The sequence below is a fragment of the Balaenoptera acutorostrata genome, chromosome 20 (genome assembly GCF_949987535.1).
Source record: "Balaenoptera acutorostrata chromosome 20, mBalAcu1.1, whole genome shotgun sequence".
Taxonomy (NCBI): domain Eukaryota; kingdom Metazoa; phylum Chordata; class Mammalia; order Artiodactyla; family Balaenopteridae; genus Balaenoptera; species Balaenoptera acutorostrata.
The window spans coordinates 18,740,474-18,766,169 of record NC_080083.1 but is presented as its reverse complement, the minus strand read 5'-3'; the positions used below and the strand labels follow the sequence as shown (position 1 = coordinate 18,766,169).

The 25,696-nt window shown below is 45.3% G+C and overlaps 2 protein-coding genes and 1 non-coding gene across 6 annotated transcripts in view; 1 reads left to right on the top strand and 2 right to left on the bottom strand.

The window, feature by feature from the left end:
* Nucleotides 1–1,435: 1,435 nt before the first annotated feature.
* On the top strand, nt 1,436–15,498 carry C20H17orf75 (chromosome 20 C17orf75 homolog). Of its 3 annotated transcripts, none has more exons than XM_007190154.2 (10): nt 1,436–1,726; nt 2,579–2,659; nt 5,859–5,984; nt 6,895–7,038; nt 7,284–7,341; nt 9,159–9,278; nt 10,058–10,122; nt 10,276–10,412; nt 11,532–11,635; nt 14,424–15,498. In XM_007190154.2, exons 1-10 carry the CDS (start codon nt 1,587–1,589, stop codon nt 14,520–14,522), a joined length of 1,074 nt encoding a protein of 357 aa, XP_007190216.2. In that variant the 5' UTR covers nt 1,436–1,586; the 3' UTR covers nt 14,523–15,498. The 3 variants fall into 3 exon arrangements, with proteins under 3 accessions (XP_007190216.2, XP_007190215.2, XP_007190214.2); XM_007190153.2 differs by having other exon boundaries at nt 13,604–15,498; XM_007190152.2 differs by having other exon boundaries at nt 1,439–1,726; nt 13,514–15,498.
* Nucleotides 7,473–7,545, bottom strand: TRNAW-CCA (transfer RNA tryptophan (anticodon CCA)). Its single transcript has one exon. It is a non-coding gene; the product is annotated as a tRNA-Trp (tRNA).
* A 2,745-nt stretch (nt 15,499–18,243) lies between the features above and the next one.
* RHBDL3 (rhomboid like 3) overlaps nt 18,244–25,696 on the bottom strand; it is a 46,836-nt gene continuing 39,383 nt past the window's right edge. For both annotated transcript variants that reach the window (XM_007190151.3, XM_057535210.1), the window contains 2 exons: nt 24,414–24,474; nt 18,244–21,865 (listed from right to left, as the gene is read on the bottom strand). In XM_007190151.3, coding sequence (XP_007190213.1) covers nt 21,594–21,865; nt 24,414–24,474 — 333 coding nt within the window. In that variant the 3' untranslated portion in view covers nt 18,244–21,593. The remainder of the gene's footprint in view (nt 21,866–24,413; nt 24,475–25,696) is intronic.

The following is a 25,696-nucleotide window of genomic DNA, read 5'->3' as shown; positions in this document are numbered from 1 at the left end:
ACTGTGGGACAATAAATTTTGTTGTTTAGGGTGCAGGGGTTAGGACTCAGCACTTTCACTGCTGGGACCCTAAGGTTCAGTCCTGCAAGCCACACAGCCAAAAAAAAAATGTTTTTGCGTGTGTGTTTAAACCACTCAGTCTGTGGTACTTTGTTAATGGGAACCCTGGAAAACTAATACACTTGGTTATAGAAAATTCTAAGGAATACATTTTTTTAAAATCTAGAGCTAATAAGCGTTCAACAAAGTTCACAGTACAAGATCAATATACAAAAATCAATTGTACTTCTATACACTAGCAACAAGCAATCTGAAAATAAAATTAAGAAAACAATTCTGTTTACAATAGCATCAAAAAGCATAAAAATTAGGAATAAATTTAACAAAAGTTCTGAACTATACTCTGGAAAACCAAAATATTGTAAGAAATTAAAGATCTAAAGAAGTGAAAACAAACAAAAAACAAAACAAAACAACCCTGAGATTAATTGTCCAATAATTTTAGGTCAACAAGTCATCCTCAATTCAATTTTGCAGTATTAAGAGTTCTAGAGGGACTTCCCTGGTGGAGCAGTAGTTAAGAATCCGCCTGCCAATGCAGGGGACACGGGTTCGAGCCCTGGTCCGGGAAGATCCCACATGCCGCGGAGCAACCAAGCCTGTGCGCCACAACTACTGAAGCCCATGTGCCGAGAACCTGTGCTCCGCAACAAGAGAAGACAGTGCAATGAGAAGCCCGCGCACCACTCGCCGCAACTAGAGAAAGCCTCTGGGCAGCAATGAAGACCCGAGGCAGCCAAAGATAAATTAAAAAAAAAAAAAAAAGTTCTAGAGCCAGAGTGGGTTTGAATGCCACTCTGCCACTTATTAGCTATTTTACCATGGACAAGTTAAGGATACTGGCCTTGGTTTACTCATCTGTCAAATGGGATAATAATATTTACCTCACGGAGTTGCGAGAATTAAATGAGTATTTGTAAAGCACTTAGAAGGGTCCTCACACACAGAAACTGCTCAGTACATGTTAGATATTATTTTTCTATATAAAGTTAACATGAGATGTAGGTGTACTTTAATATCTTTGATACGGTGATAGGGTGAAACGTGCAAGAAAAACATGATTAGGCGTTACAAAATCTTAGAACTAATTCAGCAAACAGTTCTTGAGCACCGTAGGCCATGGGCTAGGACAGAGGATATAGCAGTGAACAAGCTGACATTCTAGTGGGAGAGACATAGTAAACAAATACATAACGTGGGGGTAAGTGCGATGAAGAAGAAGTAAATATAAGGGGACAGGACAGAGACTGATGGGACAGCAGGAGAGGTGCGTGTGGGATGTGTTTTGCATAGGGCAGTCAAGAAGTTCTCTCTGAGGAAGTGACGTTTCTGCAGAGACCTGAATGATGTGAGAGAAGAAGAGATAAAAATCAGGGGGCGGTCCAGCTTCCTCGCCTGAGAGCCCGGGAAACCGGCGGAACGCAGATACGCGAGGGCCGGGAGCCGGAGGAGCCGGGCCACCGAGGACTGTACGGCAGCGGGGGAGCGGTTTGGCGGGGACACAGGGCCGTTCAGTGGCCGCCGCGATGCTCCCCTCCTTGCAGGAATCGCTGGATGGGGATGAAAAGGAGGTAGAGAGCAGCGAGGAGGGTGGCTCCGCCGAGGAGCGGAGACTCGAGCCGCCGCCCAGCAGCCACTACTGTCTCTACAGCTACCGCGGAAGCAGGTGCAGCGCCCGGCCGCCCTTGTGGCCCGGCCCCGCCGCCCGACCCCGCAGCCCACCCCGGGTCCCGCAGCCTGGCGGCTCTCAAACGCCGTCTTCTCCCCTCCCAGCCAAGGTCTCTGGCCCTCAGGGCCCTCCTCGCCTCACGCGGTACTTCCGGGCCCCCATCCTGGACTTTTGTGCCTGGCCCTCCCATGCCTCTGCGCCCTGTCCTTGACATCTTCCAGCCCCTTCCTGTCGCCCCTGCCTTTTGTTTAGCGCAGTGCCACGCACGCTCAATAATGTCAATTCCCATCCCCTGTCCTTCCTGTCATTGTCTCCCCACTTTCCTCCAACCCCAACCCGCCATCCCTACCCCCACGCCCACCTTCTAGTTACCCTCTGTCCTTGCTGCCTCTTTTCCCTCTGCCCCAGCAGACTGCCTGGGGTTCTTCTGGCCCTGTAAAGTCTGTTTTTGTTTTTGTTTTGGCCGTAGTGCGTGGCTTGGGGGATCTTATTTCCCTGACCAGGGATTGAACCCAGGCCCTCAGCAGTGAAAGTTCCGAGTCCTAACCAGTGGACCGCCAGGGAATTCCCTGTAAAGTCTGTTTTTAAGAGTAAATTTCCTTGACTCTTCTGGATGTTTAATTTAGCCTTTCCTCCACCCCTTAAGTGGCCTGCAGAGAGAAGGAGCTCTTGTCAGAGCTGTTTTATGGGTTTTCCCTGTCAATGGAGGCAGTGGAGGATTCAAGCACTTCTACCTTGAAGCATTTTTAGTTGACTGCCCCTATCCTGCTTGCGGGGGGTGGGGGGCCCCATACTCCACTTGAGTTAGAACCCATAAGTTGATAGCTGACTTGCTTTTGCGGAGTGCAGATTGGCACAGCAGCGAGCGGACAGTGATAATGGAAGCCCAAGTGGCACAAATGCGGAAACTCCCTCTGGTGATGATTTCAGGTAAAAACAGCTTGGCCATAACCCGCGTATGTGCTTTTCTCCTAAGGGCATCTCTGGCCTGCAGATGTCAGTGGGTACCCTGTCTCCACGCAGCTTTCCCTGAGTCAAACCATCAAGCCCACCTCTCCCCTAGGAACCTTATCTTGATTTTCTTATTAGTTCATTTATTCAAGGTTGGGGCAGATCCAAATACCCCTGTGATTAGCACCAGGGTGATTAGCCACACAGTTATTCTGAGCTTCTTGACTGGAACTCCAGTAAATATTCAATATCATATAAGTATCAAGAAATTTAAAATCCTCCTTCCCCCCCCCCCCATTGAATACCCTTTCATAACTCCTCTGCTGCACGCTACAGTGTAAACTCCAAGATAGCAGGGATTGCTGTCTCTTTTGTTCATCGATGTCTCCCTACCTCGTACCTTGAGTGGTACCTGGCACAGGGTAGATATTTAATATATACTTATATATATATGAATGAATGAACCTCAATACTTGATGGATGCAAAGTGGAGTATAAAACAAAAATATGTTCACTGAGTGACTGGATGATGGATGATTTAAGGAATTTTTCAGGTACTGTAATAGAATTGCAGATAGATATATATATAGATATATATATATATATATATTTTTTTTAAGTCCTCATTTTTAGAGATACCTAATGAGAAATTTAGGAATGAAATAATATGATTCCAGAAACTTGCTTCAAAATAAGTCTGAGAAGTGGGAGGTATGGACAACATGGGAGTACAGGTGAAACAAGATTTTTTAAAAAATAATTTTTATTGCAGTATAGTTGATTTACAATGTTGTGTTAGTTTCAGGTGTACAGCAAAGTGAATCAGTTATATGTATACATATAGCCATTCTTTTTTAGATTCTTTCCCCATATAGGCTATTACAGAGTATTGAGTAGAGTTCTCTGTGCTATATACTAGGTCTTTTTTAGTTATCTATTTTATATATAGTAGTGTGTAAAAGTCAATCTCAGTCTCTCAATTTATCCCCCCCTCAAGTGAAACAAGATTGCCCATAAGCTGATAGTTGTCAAAACTGGGTGGTAGGTACATGTGGGTTCATTATACTATTCTGTTTTTTATATGTTTGAAATTTTCCATAACATGAAACCAAAGATGTGATGCGTATTGGGTTTATATTTTATACTGGGAAATTTGATGACAGAAGAGCTTTTCTTCCTGCATATTCAATTTATAGTTTCTGTTTATATTCTAATCTCAACCAAACTGAAGTGTTTACGTTTAGCTCATAAATGATCACTAAGCTGGTGTGTTTATTCATGGGTAGTAGGTAGTTGGAGGATTGAGGAAAGAAGAGGAGGCATGAAATAGTGATCTCGAGGGACTTCCCTGGTGGCACGGTGGTTAAGAATCTGCCTGCCAGTGCAGGGGACATGGGTTCGATCCCTGGTCCAGGAAGATCCCACATGCCGTGAAGCAACTAAGCCATGTGTCCCACAACTACTGAGCCTGTGCTCTAGAGCCCGCGAGCCACAACTACTGAGCCCACATGCCACAACTACTGAAGCCCACGCGCCTAGAGACCCTGCTCCACAACAAGAGAAGCCACCACAATGAGAAGCCCATGCACTGCAATGAAGAGTAACCCCCGCTCGCCACAACTAGAGAAAGCCTGCAAGCAGCAACAAAGACCCAACGCAGCCGAAAATAAATTTAAAAAATAAATAAGTTAAAAAAAAAAGTCAATCCCAATCTCCCAGTTTATCCCTGCCCCCCCAAGTGAAACAAGATTGCCCATAAGCTGATAATTGTCAAAACTGGGTGGTAGGTACATGTGGGTTCATTATACTATTCTCTCTACTTTTATATGTTTGAAATTTTCCATAACATGAAACCAAAGATGTGAGGCGTATTGGGTTTATATTTTCTATTGGGAAGTTTGGTGATAGAAGAGCTTTTCTTCCTCCATATTCAATTCATAGTTTCTGTTTATATTCTAATCTCAACCAAACTGAAGTGTTTACGTTTAGCTCATAAATGATCACTAAGCTGGTGTGTTTACTCATGGGTAGTAGGTAGTTGGAGGATTGAGGAAAGAAGAGGAGGCATGAAATAGTGATCTCGAGGGACTTCCCTGGTGGCACAGTGGTTAAGAATCCGCCTGCCAATGCAGGGGACACGGGTTCGAGCCCTGGTCTGGGAAGATCCCACATGCCGTGAAGCAACTAAGCCATGTGTCCCACAACTACTGAGCCTGCGCTCTAGAGCCCACGAGCCACAACTACTGAAGCCCGTGTGCCTAGAGCCCGTGCTCCGTAACAAGAGAAGCCACCACAATGAGAAGCCCATGCACTGCAAAGAAGAGTAGCCCCCACTCACCACGACTAGAGAAAGCCCGCGCTCAGCAACGAAGACCCAATGCAGCCAAAATAAATAAATAAATTAATTAATTAATTTAAAGAAAAATAGAGATCTCAAAGAGTAGAAGAATGAGTGAACCAGGAAATGTTGTGATAGCTGGGCAGCGGTAGGGCCCACTGGAGGCTAGTGGTCATTAATTCAATTAATTAATTAATTAATTTATTTATTTATGTATTTTGGCTGTGCTGCACGGCTTGCAGGATCTTAGTTCCCCGACCAGGGATCGAACCCGGGCCCACGGCTGTGAAACCACCAACCTAACCGCTGGACCGCCAGGGAATTCCTAGTGGTCATTAATTTAAAATGAGACTAGACACTGTGGATATGGGTTTTTGTCCAACCACATTCAGCTGCATAGGTGCAGATGCAGAGTAGGTAGAGAGCTGGACTAACCAGGGCTGAAGTTTTGCTAAGCAGGTACAGGGAGGTGAAAACAAAGGGGTTGAATGAGAATGTGTGCAGGGGTGTGATTACAATGACTGGAATTTAAGCTGGGTAAGGAGGAAGGAGGTGAGGATGAGAAACTTGAGGTTTCTGTGAAAAAGATATAAGGTCAGTGGCTTGGGGGTCCCAGTGGAGTCATAATACTAGAGAGAATGAGCTGGAAAGATAGAACTATTTTAAATGGATGAGGTAGATCATACTTGGTGATATACATTCCTAGAAGCCTCACCAACAGGAGTCAGATAGAAAGCTTTGCCGAGTCCTTAGCGAGGGCTTTTAGCGATGTCCTGTCTGACTTTCGGGGTGTAAATGCAGAGTCCACTGGTAAGGAACGTGTGTCTTTCATTTGTCAAGCCTCTCCTTGGCGGATACTAATCTACCATCTGAATTGGAGCCAGAGCTGTGCAGTTTCATTGCTAAGCGTCTTTCTAAGGGAGCAGTCTTTGAAGGGCTGGGTAATGTTGCATCTGTGGAGCTGAGGTAAGTATAGAATGTGCTGTATCCTGAGGTTTTATTTCTGAGCTAAATATGAGAAGTGGTGAGAAACTCCAAAAGATCAGTACCTACTAGACCTGCAAAGTTCATCTTTGTTCCCTGGCAGCTGAGCACTGGGCCTCACACACATTTTTGTGGAATGGAATTAACTGAATGGCAGAGACTCTGCCTCCTCAGTGTACACATTTAGCCTTGTACTTGGAAGAAAAGAGCTGATTACCAAAACTAAAACTGTATACTTTACAGTTGTAAAGGGCTTTCACAAACTTCAATGCCATTCTCCTTACAAAGGGGTGATAAAGCAGATACTCTTACTTCCATTTTCAGATGAAGTCATAAACTCAGAGAAGTTGAGGTCCCAAGGCTGGTCACATTGATGGAATGCAGGCTTAAATATAGGTGTCCTCAGTTGAATTCCAGCCACCTTTCCACTACACCCCTTGATTGTAGTTCCCTTCAGACCATGACATTGGCATCAAGTCCTCTCAGGAGTATGAGGTCACATCCCAAACATAAGGCCATCGGATAAACACTTCACATCTGCCTGGGGCTTCAGTGATTCGTGAAGGTTTAGGGGAGGGAGAAAAGATGATTATATTTATGTGAACCTGGATAAACTATGAACAAGAGCGAAATTTGCATGAATTTTTCACATAAGACAGGAGAATTCAAAGAAATTCCATGTTTGTTAGGCGCTGCTTTAGCTAAAGCCCGTTATGGTATATGTTCATTTTCCTCTGTTGTTACAAGTAAACCAAGAAGTCTGGGAAGCTCTGACCTACTGAGCAGTCTAATGGTATTGCCAGATCAGGATGACCAGGGCTCAGAGGAGTCTACAGGACTACATGCATGAGTTATCAAAATAATACATTTAACCTTTTTCTTTCTTTTCTAGAACTCCAGGTTACCGAGTTGGTTGTTATTACTGCCTTTTCCAACAAGAAAAACTGCTTTCCCAAACAGCAACAACAGACTCTGAACATAACTGTTCAGAGTATGTGGTCTGCTTTTTAGGAGGGTCTGAAAAAGGACTTGAGCTATATCCTTTCTTTGGTCGTTGAGGATATCAGGAAGGAAAATGTTGGCAGGCAAGTAGAGGATTATTACTAGCAACCTCCGAAAAGGTTTTCTACCTCTTATGCATTAACTTCAATTTCAGACCTCCATACGACCAGTTTGTCTTGGCTTGTTTTAATTGACAGTTATTTGAGAGATTTTTATATTACCTATTGAGAGATAAAACCCTTTCTTGATTCATCCTTTATTGCTTCCTTAAGAACATACTTTCAGGCTTGAATTGGACAAGTATATTCAAGGGCTGAAAAATAACATGAACTGTGAGGTAAGATGATTGTGTTAATTTTTTTTTAAAAGAGTTTCATTCTTTTTTTTTTTAATATTTATTATTTATTTGGTTGTGCTGGGTCTTAGTTGCGGCATGCGGGATCTTTAGTTGTGGCATGCGGGATCTAGTTCCCTGACCAGGGATTGAACCTGGGCCCCCTGCATTGGGAGCATGGAGTCTTAACCGCTGGACCACCAGGGAAGTCCCTGCATTAATATTTTTAAAGACTGGGATGATTAACATTATGCAACTGCTATACTTGTCAAATCATCCAGGTGGACACAGACACTTAGGAATTCTGAAAATGTGCTACTTTGCGGGCTAATAGAAAGGTGCTTGGGGGCTTCCCTGGTGGCGCAGTGGTTAAGAATCCGCCTGCCAATGCAGGGGACACGGATTCGAGCCCTGGTCCGGGAAGATCCCACATGCTGCGGAGCAACTAAGCCCATGCGCCACAACTACTGAGCCTGTGCTCTAGAGCCCGTGCACCGCAACTACTGAGCCCGCGTGTCTAGAACCCGTGCTCTGCAACAAGAAAAGCCACGGCAATGAGAAGCCCGCACACCACAATGAAGAGTAGCCCCCACTCCACACAACTAGAGAAAGTCCGTGCACAGCAATGAAGACCCAACGCAGTCAAAAATAAATAAATTAATTTAAAATGGATTTGTTTTAAAAAAAAGAAAAAAAAGAAAGGTGCTTGTTAAGGGAAGCAGGGAACATAGTCCTATAAGTGCTGTAAGTTTCACAAGACTGCTTCTGAAGTTTTGCATTTATGAAAAATTCAATCAATTAAATTCAAAGGTATATAGTAACATGCTAAGCGAGGAAGATGACGTTCTTTTCCCAATTTCTAGACACATAAGATTTATATTCTGGTCAGAACTAATGGCCCACAAAGCCTCTGGCACCAGAGACATGCTATGCAATGGGATGACTGTCCTTGAACTCAACCTCAAAGATTTTTAGAAACATCCCATTTTTCATTAATCGATCTTTTATGAATTAGATACATCCGTATCGATTCCTTTATCCATACCTTTTAAAAACTACGCGTTTGGTTGGTGGCAGTTAAGTCATAACTCTTATAAATTTACTACCCATTACACGTGGTAATAATTCCTTTCACTTGTCGTGCATGTGCTTACAAGACACTGCAGGAGGGGAATGGATAGCATAGGAGTGAGCCGGGGATACGAGTCTAGGGGGAGCTGCTCTCCCAGGCTGGAGCTCTCCCTCCAGCCCCAGGGAGCAGCACAGCTAAGGAAGCCAAATGAGCTCCTGGCAGCGTGTCTGACACCCAGAGTGGGCTTGAGTGCTTTGATGCGATGACTTGTATCCTTCCCTGTTTGCATTTCGAATGTGAACGAACTATCTGCATTCTTTCAGTCATTCAACAGGCACTTTATAAGCTCATCCATGGACGTTTCAGAGGCTGTGCCAGGTGCTGGGGAGAGGATTATTAAGAGAGTATCTCCAAGAGTTCACAGTACAGTGGGAGGAGATTGACATGTAAATGCCCCAACTCCTTTCAGTGAAGAAATAGCATGGAACCCTATTAATTCAGTCTCTTCATTTTATATAACGCATTTCTTAGTGTGTTTTTAAGAAATGCAGTACTGAATTAATCCCCACTCTGCCCAACAAGCCCAGCAAAGTTATATCACAATTCCTTTTTTAAAATTTGTGGTATTAGCTTAAAAGAAGGTGTCTGTCCCCAGTTCTTTTCACTGTCAAGAGTATCATGAAGAAAATGTTAAGTCCACTAAGGTGAAGGCTGATATCAAAGCAAATGACATTCTCTCTTGATCTAGGAAAGGGGTGGGGAGAACCACGTACAGTCCTACCTGAGCAGCTGGTTTGAGGATGTTGTATGCCCAATCCAAAGGGTGGTTCATCTCTTTCAGGAGCAGCTTACCTTTCTGCTACATGCTGTAAGTATTGCCCAAACAAAATCATTTCCTTAATTGAGAATCACTTTGGCCGAGTTTGGATTATTTAAAGACATACTTATTTTCTCTGAACATTACCTTCCCCCCCGAACATTCATTCAGACAATGCCTGCAATTAGGATAGACCACACTCTATTTATTCAGACCTAGAAAGTTACACTACTAAGGTAGAATTGCAAATACTGAGTCTTCTAATAGGATAAAAGTTGTAAAATAATTACTTTTTTTTTTTTTGGCCACGCCGCACAGCTTATGCGATCTTGGTTCCCGACCAGGGATTGAACCTGGGCCACGGCAGTGAAAGCCCCGAATCCTAACCACTAGACCAGCAGGGAACTCCCTAAAATAATTACTCTTTGAAGTGATCTGGAAGAGGTGTAATTTTCAAAATAATTTGAGAAGGAAAATGGAAATCAAAAGTGATTTTACCTGTATAAAAATGTCCAAATAAAAAATGAAAAATTCACTAAAATATCCAGACAATGGGGTAGGCTCAAGTAAATGGCCAGGTTTTTCATGTAAATATGTGGTAGGTAGATGCAGCTGAGGCTGGATGGCCCCACAAGCCCAGGTGGTGAAGCCAGGTTTCAGACCATTAGTAAGCAACAGCTGAACAAGGCTCTGGAGAGCTCCCGGAGAGTGCCCAGCAAGCATCGTCTAGCGTGGTGGTTATTGGGGGAGGTGATGTTTAGTCACAAGTGGCTGCTCAACAAGGAAAACTGGAATACATGTATCAGTTAGACTTTATTTTTCTCTCATAGGCTCTGAGTTATACTCCTGTTGAGGTTAAAGAATCAGATGAAAAAACAAAGAGAGACATTCACAGGTAAAGAACAGTTTTGCAAAGAGAGAACCTTTTCCACAGCAAGCCTGATATTTATGTTTTTAACACCCACCCCCGCTCCCAATGCAGAATGAATTTGCTTCCTCCCTCCCATCCTGTAATATAATTTGTGCAAAAGGATTGTGTGTGTGGCAGGTTTCTGAGTGTGGCCAGTCTCCAAGGCCTTATTCACGAAGGCACCATGACGTCTTTGTGCATGGCCATGACGGAGGAGCAGCATAAGTCTGTGATCATCGATTGTAGTAGCTCCCAGCCTCAGTTCCACAACGCAGGTGAGCCACAACCCCGGGAGCAGGCTTGTGAATCTCCTTTTTTGCGCTGAGAACAAATGATGCAAACTTATCCTTCCTGTCTTGTGCAGTTTTACATGTTTATCCCCAAATCACCAAAAACAATAGCAGTTCTAGAAACATGGAAATCATGTCATGCCTAGCAATTCTTCTCCTAGGTATATAGAGAACTCTTGTATATGTACACAAGGAGACAAATACAAGATGTTCATAAGGGCACTGTTTGAAATAGCAAAGAACTGAAAGCAGCTTAAGTGTCTGTCAACAGGAGAATTGATAAACTGCTCTATTCGTACAATGGAATACTATATAGCCATGACAATGAGTGAACTAGAGCTATATGTCTCAGTATAGCACACAAACATATTATATAGTGCAAGAGCCATTAAAGAAAAATACAGTTTTTTTTTTTTTTTAAAATATTTATTTATTTATTTATTTATGGCTGTGTTGGGTCTTCGTTTCTGTGCGAGGGCTTTCTCTAGTTGTGGCAAGCGGGGGCCACTCTTCATCGCAGTGCGCGGGCCTCTCACTATCGTGGCCTCTCTTGTTGCGGAGCACAGGCTCCAGATGCACAGGCTCAGTAGTTGTGGCTCACGGGCCTAGTTGCTCCGCGGCATGTGGGATCCTCCCAGACCAGGGCTCGAACCCGTGTCCCCTGCATTGGCAGGCAGACTCCCAACCACTGCGCCACCAGGGAAGCCCAGTTTTAACATATGCAAAATAATACTATATAGGGCTTAGAGATAAAGTATGTGGCAAAAGTTTAAAGAAAGACACGGGCATGATAATCCTTTCTGATGGGAAAGGAAGGGGATGTGATTGGGAAGAGGCACATTGGAGCTTCAACCATTTTGGTATTTCTTAACCAGGTGGTGAGTTAAGTTTTTTTAGACCATTATAGAAATGTTAAATAATTCATTATAAGAGTTTTTATAAAGGAGGAAAGAATATCATGATGTATACAAATATTGAATCATTATGTTGTGCACCTGAAACTAATATGTCAATTACACCTCAATTTAAAAAAAAGAAAATAAAAAGAAAGGAAGAATAAATGTCTTGTGATTTCACTTTTGTTTTTTCTAAAATATTTTATAGGAAGCAATCGGTTTTGTGAGGATTGGATGCAGGCTTTTTTGAATGGTGCTGAAGGAGGTAACCCTTTTCTTTTTCGACAAGTCCTGGAGAACTTTAAACTAAAGGTAACTAATTGGCTGTGTGCCGAGTGCCACACGTAGTCTTTGTCTGAATTGTAATTAGTACCAGTGACTGAGTAACAAATCTGCTTTGTAGCTATGATGTCATTCTCAAAACTAGAATCCTCAGTGCCAGTTTTCCCATACCCAGTGACTACTGGGTACCTAAACTTTTCATCTTTGCTAATCTGACAGGTGACGATGGTATATCACTGTTTTTATTTGCTTTTTTATTTTTTTATTTTTTTTATTTTTTGGGTGTGTCGGGTCTTAGTTGCAGAGTGCGGGCTCTTCATTGCGGTGTGCGGGCTCTCTGGTTGTGGCGCGCAGGCTTAGTTGCCCCACAGCGTGTGGGATGTTAGTTCCCTGACCAGGGATCGAACCAGCATCCCCTGCATTGCAAGACGGATTCTTAACCACTGGACCACCAGGGAAGTCCCTTTATTTGCATTTTAAAAATTCAGTTTATTTCAACCAAAACCAAAACGGGTTGCCCATTTCTCCCACTCCCTACCTCTTGCCTCTGGTGGCCACCAGTCTGTTTTCTAAGTCTATGAGCTTGTTTTTTTTTTTGTTTTTTTTTTTAAACCTATACATATTTGGATTCCACATGTAGAAGAGATCGTGTGGTATTTGTCTTTCTCTATCAGACTTGTTTCACTTAGCATGGTGCCCTTGAGGTCCATCTGTGTTGTCACCGATGGCAGGATCTCATTCTTTTTCATGGCTGAGTGGTATTCCACTGTGTATATATACCACAGTTTCTTTGTCCAGTCATCCGTCAGTGGACAGTTGGGTTCTTCATGTCGTCGGTGATGCCGCAGGGAACATGAGGGTGCAGATACCTTTTTGAATAGGTGTTTTTGTTTTCTTCAGGTAGATGCAGAAGGAGCATTGCTGGATCGTATTTTTTTCCTTTGGATTATTACCTTAGGGCATATTCCCAAAAGTGGGATTACCAAGTTAAAGTGTTTGAATGCTTTGGTTCCTATTACAAATTGCCAGCTTGCACTTCAGAAAAATAGGAACAAATTACAGAATGGCCAGCATTGTGTGTGGGTTTTCTATGCAGAACCTAATATAACAGTTTTTATCAATCTTATTTATTTTTATTAATTTAATATTGGTACTCCATAGCTATTCACATCTGTCTTTAATTATTATTCAGGCTGAACATTTTTTCATGTTAGTTTACTGTTTGCAAATAAACAAACAAAAAGACACATTTCAATGGAGCAAATCTATCCACTATGATATAGCGACATTATAAATTGTAAAGGCAATACTAATGAAAGATGTTACCTGTCATTCTCTATATGTAAACAATATCTTTATATTTTTTGATAAATTGTCAAGTAGAGTCCGGGTCTTAACCATAAATTTGCATTATTCTGTATCTATTTTGTACCATAAGCCTTATTCACAATAATTAAAATAATTTTTTAAAAACAAACACAAACTAGAATCCTCAAAAGGCATTCCATTTATATTTTTCAGTGGCTTCTGCATATGTACCACTGCATATCCAATTAATTGGATTGAATGCTTGCTTATATTTCAAGGACATCAGTCTTGTAATTTGTGACATATCTTAGTTGGAAAGCACAAAAAAAGGAGTTCCATGCCTAAGCGTTCAAAATTTTGGTGGGGAGGCATGTTGTCACCTTATTTAGGAGATTTGTAAAGTATTTTTACTTTATATATATAAAAGATTTTGTTCTACCAAGGGCAAAGTATATTAGCAATAAAAATGATGAAAATATTCAAAAATAAAAAGCAAACATTTCAGTAACATATGTTGAGCTCTCAGCTGGATAGGAGATCTTTTTCAGGCTTCATTATTATCTCACTAAACATATATTTAACTGGGTAATCTTTTTCTAGGCCATACAAGACACAAATAATTTGAAGAGATTTATCCGGCAGGCAGAAATGAGTCATTATGCTTTGTTTAAATGTTTCATGTTCCTAAAGAACTGTGGTAGTGGAGATATCCTTTTGAAGATTGTTAAAGTGGAACACGAAGAAATGCCCGAAGCCAAAAGTGTGGTAGCTGTCCTCGAAGAATTTATGAAAGAAGCTCCTACCCAAAGTTTTTGATCACATGTTTTGAGATGATTATATTGTGAAGTTATGCAAGCCTTGGTGTTTGAAATTGCAGTTGTTATAACTGTCATAGGATTGCTATTTCAGATTATTTGAAACATATTCTAGGTTTTTTCATGTTGTACTTTTAAGATTAAACCTAATTAGACATATAAATCTGAGGCAAGTCTTCACTGAGCCCTAGATAGATGTGTGTTAGAGTTGTGAAAATTTTACATTTGCTGGTCTCATAAATTCTAGACTTCAGGGAGTTGTTCCTTAAAAAACTTCAGAGGAGATTTTGTGGCTTCTGTGAGGAGTTTGCTGCAGTATTTAGCAACTTTTCCTCCCAGAAAGATGATAATACTTCTTTCTCAACGTACTATAGCTTCTTTTAAAAAAAGTACTTCTAGTCTTAGGACAGATTAACACCACGACACCATTTCAAAAACAGATCTGTGCATCCTGTGGGTGCTTGATAGATTTTTTTTGTCTGATTGATAATGGATGGATGATGAAGTCAGCTTTTATGTCAATATGCAAATAAATCATGAGTGTGTAAGGAAGTAAATGAGCTTTAAAAATAGATGTACTAGCTTCAAGATAAAACATTATCTCTGATGGAAAGCTACTGCAGAAGTGGCCCCATCACTTTCTTCATTTGTTCACAGGTATTTGCCAAGAGCCTATATTTTCTTTTTTCTTTCAGATGAAAATGCTGGAGTTTTTAAACCGAGTGTTAAAAAAGAAACAAAAGTACATAAATTGTACAAGCAAATGTAACAGAGATTCTTCACGTCAGGGTTAATCATTGCTTTTAGTTTTTTGTACATTTGTTGCAAGCCTTAAATTGTTTTATTCTGAATCAATTGAAAGTGTTCTCAGAGCCATTTATAATTCCCATGGAAGCCAACTGTAGCTACACACGTATGACTGCAGTTTGTTCTGCTTAGCTCTTTAATAAATCCATTTGATAATGATTTTTGTTTAGAAGATCAGAAGTCTTGTGTTCTCACTGCCCTCAGGATGCTCAGAGGAACACAAGCCCGTAAAAATCTTCTCCTACACTCATCTAGATTCACATTAAGTGCTGAGTGTTAACTTTGCAAATGACTGACAATGGCCTTCTGCTTTCTCTTATATAGAAGTCTAGAGACATGACTCACTGAGCCATTTCTTTTCTTTAATGAGAAATACAATTCAGGATCCTCATAAAGGCTTTCATATGGTTTTAAACGTTAATAACTTGGATCATAGTCAGGGTAGAAAAAAAAAAATCCAAGTAGCATCTTCTTTATAGCATTAAATTCAGAATGACTGTGGAAAACAAGCGATTTTGCGGCACAGCCCTTGAATCTTTTTCTAATGTAGGGTCGCCCACTTGGAAATCAAATTTTTAGATAAACAATGTTAAGACATCAACATCTTGAGTCTGGAAAACATATTTTTCATTTTCAAATTCACATATCATTCAAGAGTCCATGTTGTAAATAGCATTTAAAAGCAAATGTATCACCTGCTTCAAGTCATTTATGGATAGGGTCAAGGCATAATTACATATTCTTTATATGTACTTTTATATATACTTTTTGTAATGTAAGCTCACTACATTACACAGTTATATATAAAACAGTCTTATTTTAAAAGTGTATGATAAACTGTATATCACTACTGTAGACAAGGAAAATAGTGACATGGCGTTGAACATCTTGTGGGCCATGAGAAGAAACTCAAAGAGCTCATGACCAAAAACATGTACTGTATTCAAATTTTAATAAGCTAATATATTATTAAAAAAGCATTTGTTCAAGTGTGGAATACATTATGTATTATTTGTGTGCTATACACAGGAAATGTATGTTTGTCACGTATCAAAAATGGTCTCAAAAAAAAAAAAAAAAAATGGTCTCAATTTATCTGTAATTATATGTACAATAATAATAATAAAACAGCTTAGCTTCTCACCAGCACAGTCGTTTTTATTCAGTGAGCTCAATTCTCCAGCCTGACATTTTTATTAATTCGCAACAAGTTTATGGGGGAAATTATACTTGTTAGGCTAAGGAATTTGTTGAAGGAAATCAAAGCACCTGCTGGGAGACACCTTTCTGCATCCTGCAGGAGGCATCAGGCAGAGTGTAGGAGCAATTTCCATCACAATGTTTTATTCATTGTCCAGTAAAGTTCACCTCTCGAACTCAATAACCCAAGTCAATTCCTTTCACTCTCATTCATTATTAACCATGACAGAATGCCTCTCCTTTACCAGAGGATCACTTATACCAGATGCCAGAAAAGGCTGCAGGCGTCTCAGAAATAAGATTCAGTTACTAGGACTACATTTTCCTAACCATGTGTCTTCTTAGTCATGGAAACCCCACTGGCTTCAATGAAGTCTTTCCATTTGGAGGTCTAAGAAGGCAGCTCCAGTCCTATATCTGCTAAACTTCTTAAATGTGCCTCATGGACTTCATACCACTCTGCATTGGCATAAATGCTAGATTCTGGACATTGGGGGTGATAGTGGGTGATAGCTGCTGATTTTCTTGTGACCTACCTCTGGGAGGGCTGACAAAATGGAGATCCTGTTAAGTGAACACCGAGTGAATGTTCCAAGGTTCATGGCTGTGACCAATGGCCCCAGGCCCAGGGCAATGAGACTGGCTCTTTAAACAAACACCCTGATGATTCTACAGACTTAGTGTCCTTAAAGTTCTATACAAACACCCGAAGGCTGAGAACATGAACTTCGGAACCAGGCAGTCGGGTGTGATCCTACTAGCAAGTTACTGAACTTCTCTAAGCCTTGCCCTCATGTGTCAATACGGGTGTACTTATACCCACTTCACACCAAGTAGCTGTGCAATTAAATGAGAGTAAGATTGAAAGTGCCTTTCGCCCAGTGCCCTGGCACATAATAGGTACCCAGTAAATGGTCTTCATAATTACCTCATTATCAGTAAACATTAAGTAATGGGAAGAATGAGAATCTTTCCATTACTTAATGGTAGAAGGGAGGAAGCCGAAGAGTGAAGAAGGAAGGGATAAGAGGCCAAGTCCAAAGCTGGCTTAACGACTTTTGGCTGCCAGGGAGCTTACCTTTAACTGCCTCGGGTGTCAGAACCTGGAACTGAGTCCTGGGAGCACGGCTGCTGACAGGGTCCAGACTTTCCTTCTAGGGGAGTCAGTTCTCCACACTCCAAACAGAAGTGGGTTCCTGGACCTTTAGGCTGAACCCTGCTCTCAAGTTTGTTCTGGGGTGACTTCTGCCATCCCAGAAAGCATTTTAAAATATTTGTAAATGATACACAGGAAACTGATGTGAAAACATTTAAGGGAAGCAACTCCCACAGTGAATTTAACAGGGTAGTTTAATCCTCCAGCGAAAGTTATGAATGGCAAAACTACATACACTGCCATCAGCTTAGAAAAACTGATGAGAACGGATCACCTTCTCAGGTTTCACCCATTCAAAGCCCACTCGATTGTTAAACTTACCAAGCACCAGACTCTACCTTAACACTTAATGCTCCTCTTATTTTCCCCTTCTGTATGTGAACTGTCCATGCCCTTTTACCCTGAGAACATTCCTAATCCCTTCTCAAGATCAGGGTGCTGACAGCCTCTAGAAAGACCTAAAGACTAGGCCATTGGGGTAAAAAAGGAAGTACCTAGGATATTTTGAAGACAATTCCTCCAATAATAATAGTCAAAATATTAAGCTCTCATTGGGGTACCACGTAAGAGTGGAAGGGGAAGGCAGGGCACCCACCAGGACAGCTGGCACAGAGGTTCTTGACCTGAAACTATGGATGAGTGTCCTTATTCACAGCCCTCTCCCCCTAAATCATACACAGAATTGTCTATCTGTGCATTTTTATGGGCAGAGAAATCGTGCTTTCATCAACCCCTCAAAAGAACTCAGTAATTCAAGAAACGTTAAGAACCACCAAACTGGGCTTCCCTGGTGGCGCAGTGGTTAAGAGTCCACCTATCAATGCAGGAGATGCGGGTTCGAGCCCTGGCCCGGGAGGATCCCACATGCCGCGGAGCAACTAAGCCCGTGCGCCACAACTACTGAGCCTGCGCTCTAGAGCATGCATGCCACAACTACCGAGCCCACGTGCCACAACTACTGAAGCCCTGGCACCCAGAGCCCGTGCTCTGCAACGAGAGAAGCCACGACAATGAGAAGCCCGCGCACCGCAACGAAGAGTAGCCCCCGCTCGCCACAGCTAGAGAAAGCCTGCGCACAGCAACGAAGACCCAATGCAGCCAAAAATAAATAAATAAATAAATAAATTTATATATATATAAAAAAAAGAACCACCGAGCTGGAATCACCAGCACCGAGCACGGATGCCCCATCTGTAGCGCATACATCATAGACCCACCCCCACTGCTGTCCACACTCTCCCCCGCCCCCTCCCCCACCCTAACTCAAACTGAGATGAAATAGACTCCAATGCCAGCCCTTCAGGTCACTTCTTGAATAACCAGTGGCTTAAAGAAAAAAAAAACATCTTTAATGGAATCTGTGCTCAAATAATATGTTACAACAAAAATATACAGAATATACACAATATAAAAATATTTAGAAACAAACATTGCAGCTTGTGTTTTTTGTTTCCACTTACTCAAGTCCTGGGCGGGGGAAGATCAGTGTCGGGCAGTTTTTTAAGGCAGAGGAGTTTCAGAGCTTTCCAGCCAGCACTGGGAGCAACATGAATGATGTCAGGAAAGGGTTTCCACTGCACCTGGGAATCGTCATTATTTGCAAACGAAATTGGACACTGGGGAAAGAAGATCCAGGCTTGGCGAGCCGAGACTCTCCTAATCCTCTGGGCAAGAATGATTCTCATGGAAATTGAGAATCCCATTAGCTGTCAAAAGCATCTCCTTAGGGAGCTTTTCCTAATTAAAAAATGAATGATGAATGGTGTCATTAAAACGAAATTTCTCCTCTGAAGGTTTGTTTTCCTTTCCCCAGTTTCCGTGATTCCTCTTCCGTTTAGGGAGGGAGTGAGTCTAGGGCTGCTGTTTGGGGAACCTCAGCTTTCAGTCTCTGGAGCCTGTGGATGAAAGGCGACCGGCCTCCACAGCCTGAAGATTCACTCCACCCTCTGCTTCCCAGCACCCTGGCCAGGTGGCCACACTAGAGGAGGGAGGACGGAGGACGGGGACGTGCTGCTGGCAGGTGCTGGGAGCTCGCGAACAGAGGGACTTGCCGGGGAGAAACCCAGACTCCAAAAGTAAAGCCTTCTTACCGGACAGCTGTCTCCCGGCCCTGGGTTGGAGACCTGAGTGGTGTGAAGTGACTGCTGTCATCACTGGGCAGTCTTGCTTGGAGCCATGGTTGGGAGAGGTGGTGGAGGTGGGCGTTAAGCACAGCAAAGAACTTCAGGGTTGTTTTCGGACAGGGAGCCGCTGGGGCTGGAGGCCTGAGGCGTGGAGGAGGCTCCCTTAGCGCGTCCCAGACCTTGCAGGGCAGACTTAACAGGATGGGAGACAGGACCTCCACCTCAGGCAGTCCGTCTCGGTAACAGGCTTCCATCTGAAACTCTGAAGGAACTGGGTACTTCTCTGAGGGCTTTCTAGACTCTTCTGGTTCACAGTCTTCTTGCCCCTCTCCAGGCCGCACCAAACAAGAAGGCCCCTCTCTGCTCCCTCCACCCACATCCCAGAGCTCTCAGGTGCCAGGGCCTGGAGGGGACGCCCTGCCTTGCAGCAGGGCACCAGCAGCTTCCGTCCCTCCAGGAAAGGACAGCGCCACTCAGGGTTAGCAGTGGTGGCAGCCCAGGGCTGAGGCCACCCCCTCCATCCTCCCCCGAGTCTTCTTGGCCCCCATTCCAGCTCAGAGTCTCCTAAGAAGCAGACTCTTCCAGCTACACCTGCCTCTCAGGGGGCAGAGAGTGGCGGGCACAGGCTGGCACACCCAGGCTCATCCCCCACCCTGGGGCTGGCAGTCCTCCGCACAGCGTTGGCACAAGTGCAGCAGGACCTCGGGAGCCAGATGCGGGGACCAGAACAATCTATTGCTGGGCAAAGCCAGGGAAGGGCTTGGCATGGCTTGGGGGTGTCCCTGGCTAGGAGGACCCTGACCATTTACGTGCGATCACAGTGGCCCAAGACCCCCAAATGCCTGGCCTGGCTGACTCTGGACCTTGGTGTATTTAAGGGCTCTGACAGGCACGTGGCTGCCTCCTTCCTGCACGAACGCAGCCTCCTGGGCTGCCAGTGGCTGTGAGTTCCCAGAGCGGTATGAAGGGAATGGCGTAGTTTGTCAAAGGCCATCCTCCCCACACCCACCCCTCAGGGTGGGCACAAGCTTCTGTCAGGGGTCGTTGCCTCAGCCTTGTTTTGCCACTTGGGTAATGGGTGGGGGGACGGATTTGATCATCCCTCCCAGCTCTGAGCATCTGAGTCTACAGGCTGCCCTCACCTCTGACACTCACCCAAGCACCCTACAGCTCTTCTCCAGGAGCAGTTTTCCACCTGAATTGAGTTCCTTTTACTGTAGCCTCCTGTGCCCTCAACTCAAAAGGGCACTTGGCCTCAACATTCCTGCTCCAGCCTCTCCTGTGCCCCCAAAGCTCCTAAGGGAGATACAACAGAATCTTTTCAGATAGGGAGTCTATTCTAGATGGGAATCAGAGCAGAACTTGGCAAAGGCGAGGAAAACCTCAGCGTCCTGAGGGTCCCTGGAAAGGCCCGAGGTCTCCCTCCACCACGGCAAGTCTCCCACGGTCAGTGATTCTCAGAGAGGCTACTGGGAGCCTCTCTGAGAAAGGCAAGAAAGCCCAGTAGCCTCTCTGAGAAAGGCAAGAAAGAAGGGGGCAAGCTTTTTCCCATCTCTCAGCACCCTCCTTCCTCTCATGCAAACTCCCGCCCCATCCCCCTCTGCCCCTTGCAGCCTCCTCTGCAGCCTCCAACTGGCCTCACGTTGTCTTTCCCATCCCACGTGCATCCGCCCACCAAACCACACACACACACACACGCACACTCACGCATGCACACACGTATCAGAACACTGGCTCTATAAACAAAGGACAGGCACATTGCGGGGTCAGGGCAGTGGAAGGGGAGGGAAAGGCCCTGAACATAAGGGCATGGATGCTGGGGCACTGGTGTGAGATGTCAGCACCCAGGAGACGCCCAAAGTTGATACCCTTCCGCGGGGGGAACTTGGAACGAAGTTTATTCCCTCCCGCTTGGGTTCCTCTCGCTGGGTACCTGCAGGGCAAAGGTGGGGCCTGGAGTTACAGAATCGCCCTCCTCTGCCCACCCCAGGCACTAGAGGCCACATCCCAGCACCCACTGACATGCATGGGAGGGCACCCTGGGCCCCCCCAGACCAAAGTCGACACGTCCTCCACCACCAGGCCCCCTTCCACTCCAGAGCTCCAGACCCAACAGCTACGGAGGGAACACTTCCTGGCCCACAGTGACCTCGGGGCTGGACAAGGGCCTGCCTGGCTACTACAGACTCAGGCCGTCCTTACGTGCTTAGGTCTCTCAGGGTGGCGATGAGCGAGAAGGCTGGTGCCCAGTCTATGACAAGGGAGGGGACCCCTGTACACGTGGGACACGCCCAGCCCGAGGGGACGGCCACTCTCACCTCACCCCAGGCCTTCACCCTGGCCCGAGGTTTTCAGAATAATCTAGAAAAACTACAGAAGCCACATCCAAATCCTCCAACAGGTGCCTTTCGGAAAAATGCCTCCACTCTGTTCAAATCGGAACACAAATATTACAGCGGCCCAGCGTCTCTTGTCCTCTCCTCCCTGGCCTCACTGAGCTGGTGATGAGAAAAAGAATACGGCTGCTCCTTGCCGACGCCGCTTCTCCCTCCCCTCCCCGACCGAGGTCCTCCAGGCCCTTAGGGGGGCGGCGGCAGCTTTAAGTCCAGCAGGCTGTAGGCAAAGATGTTCCAGAAGACAGCGAACAGCACAAAGACGGTGTACATGGCCCCAAAAATCCACCACAGCGACTGGTCCTGCAGCCTCTGCTCGTAGTTCCTCAGGGTCACCACGCCCAGGGTGATGCCTACAGCCACGCCACCCAAGTGCGCCACGAAGCTCGGGTGAGGGCACGGGGGATAGGCTGATGGGTGGAATCGCAGCCACACGGCCCGCCCAAACTCCATACTCACTGCAAGGGGAGGAAGAGCACAGAGAAGTCACAGGAGGGCCACGGGGCGGGGGCTGCGCGGGAGGCCTTGCAGTCCGTCCATTCATCCAGCCAGCCACTCAGCCAGCCACCCACGAATTCATTCACTACCCATCAGGCCAAGCACTGTTTGCTCTGTGCCCTGGAAATATAATCGTGAAGACAACACACAAACCTCTGTCCTCCTAGAGCTTACAGGGTCTGGAGATGGACCAGCATATAGTTACATACATAAGATAGTTTCAGTAAAAGAATTTCTATGGGGAAAAAAATAGGTGATTTAAAATCAAGGCCACATTTAAGGAGGGGGGATTCTTTAGTTTGGGGAATCAGGCCAGAGCTTCCTAAAGGACTGACATCTGAATAGCAAGAGAAGACCCTAAGAAGAGCGTTCCAGGCAGAGGCGACAGCTCTGTGCAGAAGCCCGAAGGCCCTTGCACCCCTGCAGGCGTGAGTCCTGGAGGTGCAGTTTCCCCATCTGTATAAAGTCTCAGCCTCTCGGTACCAGGCTGCACTGCCGGGACATTAATAACAACCTCAGTACGTGCTAGCCCTTTACATTTTATAAAGTGTCTTCATGTACTAGTTCAAAACCCTTAAAGAACCCTCAGAACCAGTGCTTTTGTGGTTGGAAGGAAGGGTTGGAAATAAACAATCCCAACAAAGTGCTGGAATTTAGTCTTGACAGATTCTAAAACGCCCTCATCCCGTTCTCCAATCCATCGTTCTTGCACGAACTTCTTGGGTTGGCCAGTCCAATGGGGATGTATGTACTCTCTTGAAAGGATAAGTGCTGGGAAATCGTGCCATTTCATTACCTACCGCCCAAAAAACACCAAGTGTGGGGATTCTTATCCCCATTTGACAGACTAAAGCCTTTGAGGGGAATTTTCTACTTATTCGTTACCAGTTAATTAACCAGGGCACCTCTCTCCTCTCTAACGTCCCAGAGATGCCAGCACCTACAGCGATGATCATTCCCCAGGGGGAATCGCCCAGCCTCCTGGCCTGGACCCTGCAACTCCAGGGGTGGCCAATAGATGGCGGAAAAGGAGCGGCGAGGGACGCCCACCGTGCCCTCCCACATGCCTCCCCAGGCCCTGGGGCATCTTCCTGCCTTTGCTTCACAGGCCCTGCGGTCCACAAACGAGGTTTGAATGGCATTGGTTCCAGCTCCAAAACCACATTTTAGTTTTTATGGTGCTTGGAGTTGGATTCTTCTCAACAGCAAGACTTAGCATTCGGTTCCTTTCCTTGCAAACAGACAAACTCAGTCTGAGCAAACTGGAGGCTATGCTCCCCAACTGCTTCCAGCCCACTGCCCCCCATGGCCCACCATGGCCCCGGCTCAAAGATTCTGTGAGTTTTAGGGCTGGAAGTTCCTCTCTGGGATTAGAGATCCTCCAACCCCATCCAGGAAACGGAGACCAGAGGGCCCTGAACGCCAGGGGTACAAGGGATATAAACGTGGATTGAAGTGAAGCCCACCCAGGCCCCTGCTCCTTTGTCCTGGCTCAGTCTTCCTCTTCCCCACACAGCAGGTAGCTGACCCAGGCACAGACAGTCCAGGAGCTCCAGCCCAGCCTGGCTAAAGTGTGGGGCATTAGAGATGACACAGGCTGGCTCTGAATACTGGCTCTACCACCTCTAGGGCGGGTGACCCCAGGCAAGGAACTTCACGCTCTGAGCCTGTAAATTAAGCCTGACAATAATCCACTCTTCATAGCCATGTTCTGGGGACTGAATGAGAGTCTGTGCATCCCTCTTCTCTCCTCTGTTCAGACTCATCTTCTCCTATCTCAGAATGAGCCTCTTGGCCTCTGGTCTCATCCCCCTCACTCAACATCCTCTTCATCCTGCAGCCTGATGAGTGACTGCAAATTCAAAACTGTCAGTATCTCTCTTGTTTAAAGGCCTCCAGTGGCCTCCCAGTACATTCAGAATGAAGCCCAATTTTTCTCTTTGCATTTAAATCCCTCCATGATCCGACTCCAATGACCTCTTACACAATCACACACGGTCCTGAACCTCCTGGGGCAGTTTTGTTAACTGACTTGCCAGCCATGACCCGTCACCCACCCGTGTCTTTGTTCCTGCTGCACCTGAAGTGTCCTCTTGCATCCTGTCTATCTGGCAGACACCTGCCTGTCTTTCAGGTAATTGCTGGGAGGCAAATTGTCTTTCAAAATGCAGGTAGACTCTGCAGGTAGACTGACTTCTCCCAACCAAGGTCCCCACGGCACCTGTTCACAGGGGTTCATGGATTAGCTACAGTTTGTGAACCTGCTGAACTGCAAGTTTTAGAGTGTGTGTACGTGTGTGTGTGTGTGTGTGCGCACGTGCATACAGGCACTTTTCTGGAAAGGAATCCTGAGCTTCCAACAGGAGATCTCAAAGGATCAACTCCATGACCCAAAAGGTTTTCTTTTTGACCACAAGTCCCAGAAGGGCAGGGACTGTGTCATCTCTACATCCGCCCCCAGGCCCAGGACAGGGCTCCCCTCCCCGAGCCTGCCCCGTCAGAACTTACTACAGATCAAGGCCACAGCCATCCGAAGCAGCTTGAATTGACACTTCATGCCTGACCAGTTCTAGGGAAAAAGGAGAGAGAGTTCCATTAGTTCCAGATCAGACCACTCCTCTGCAGAGGTAACCCGCTTAGGAAAACCTGACATTTAAAAAAATCATCTCCATTAAATCCTGAATGAGCCGGTCGTGGCTTTGTCCCAGATCACACCAGCATGGCTTTGAGATTTCAGGCAACGGTAAGTTTATTAGTGTCATAAAAGCTCTCAAGCTGCACGAACAGAGGAAGAGAATCTAGATCCTGGGAGATGACAGTCCTTGTTTCCCTCACACAGATGTCTGACGGTTGCCTCAACTGCTGGGTCCCACGGTTGCAAAGTGATGCAGGACAGCAAAGCAAGCCAAGTTAAAGCAGAGCCATCAGGATGATAAAAGAACTCAAAATCCTCCATCTGAGGAATGAATGAGGAGACAACTCAGGGGTCAAGTTCATTGCCATCAAGTATCAAGTGAGTCAATGCAAGGAAAGGGCATATTCAGTGTAACCTGTAAGCGGAAGACTCAACGGATGAAAACTTCAGAGATTTTTTTTTAAGCTCAGGATAAGCTTTCATTTCTAATAAGCTGAGCTGTCCAAAGATGGAGTGATCCATGGGATGGTGAGTTTCCCATCATTGAGGGGTTCAAATGGGGGCTTCGCATCACTCAGAGGGGATGCTCAAGAGAATCAGGCATTGGAAACGGGGTGGGCCAGATGGCCTTCAGACAAATCCCTCTTTCCCCTGAGAATCTCTGAACACTCTGAACCTCCAAAGCAGATAATCAGAGCACAATTACTCACCCTACAAAAGGACTGTTCAATTTACAAAAGACTGCGCCACAGGGCTCCTTTGAGGGGCACTCCTGCAGCGCTTTCAAAGCTCGATTCCATTTACCCAGAAGCAGAAACGAGCCTGGAATCTCCCTGGAACACATCAGTCCTAGGGAAGGAGGCAAGTGGGGACAGCCGGGGCTTCTGTTCCCTCCCACCCACCTCCCCTGCTTCTGCTGCCTGGCCCAGGCCCAGCTCAGGGGCATGTCTTGAACTCCTTTGACATTGGGGGACCCATGCGTGAAACTTGACAGAGGCCCTGAACGCTGGCATGTACAATAATGTCTACGGAAGCTTCAGTGGACCAAGCAGGATGCCGGGAAGCTGCCAAAAAGACAGAGAAATCCTGCCACATTCGGCTTCTTGCCCTTTGCCTCCCTATTATTCCCTATTATTCCTCAATGACCTGAACCTCA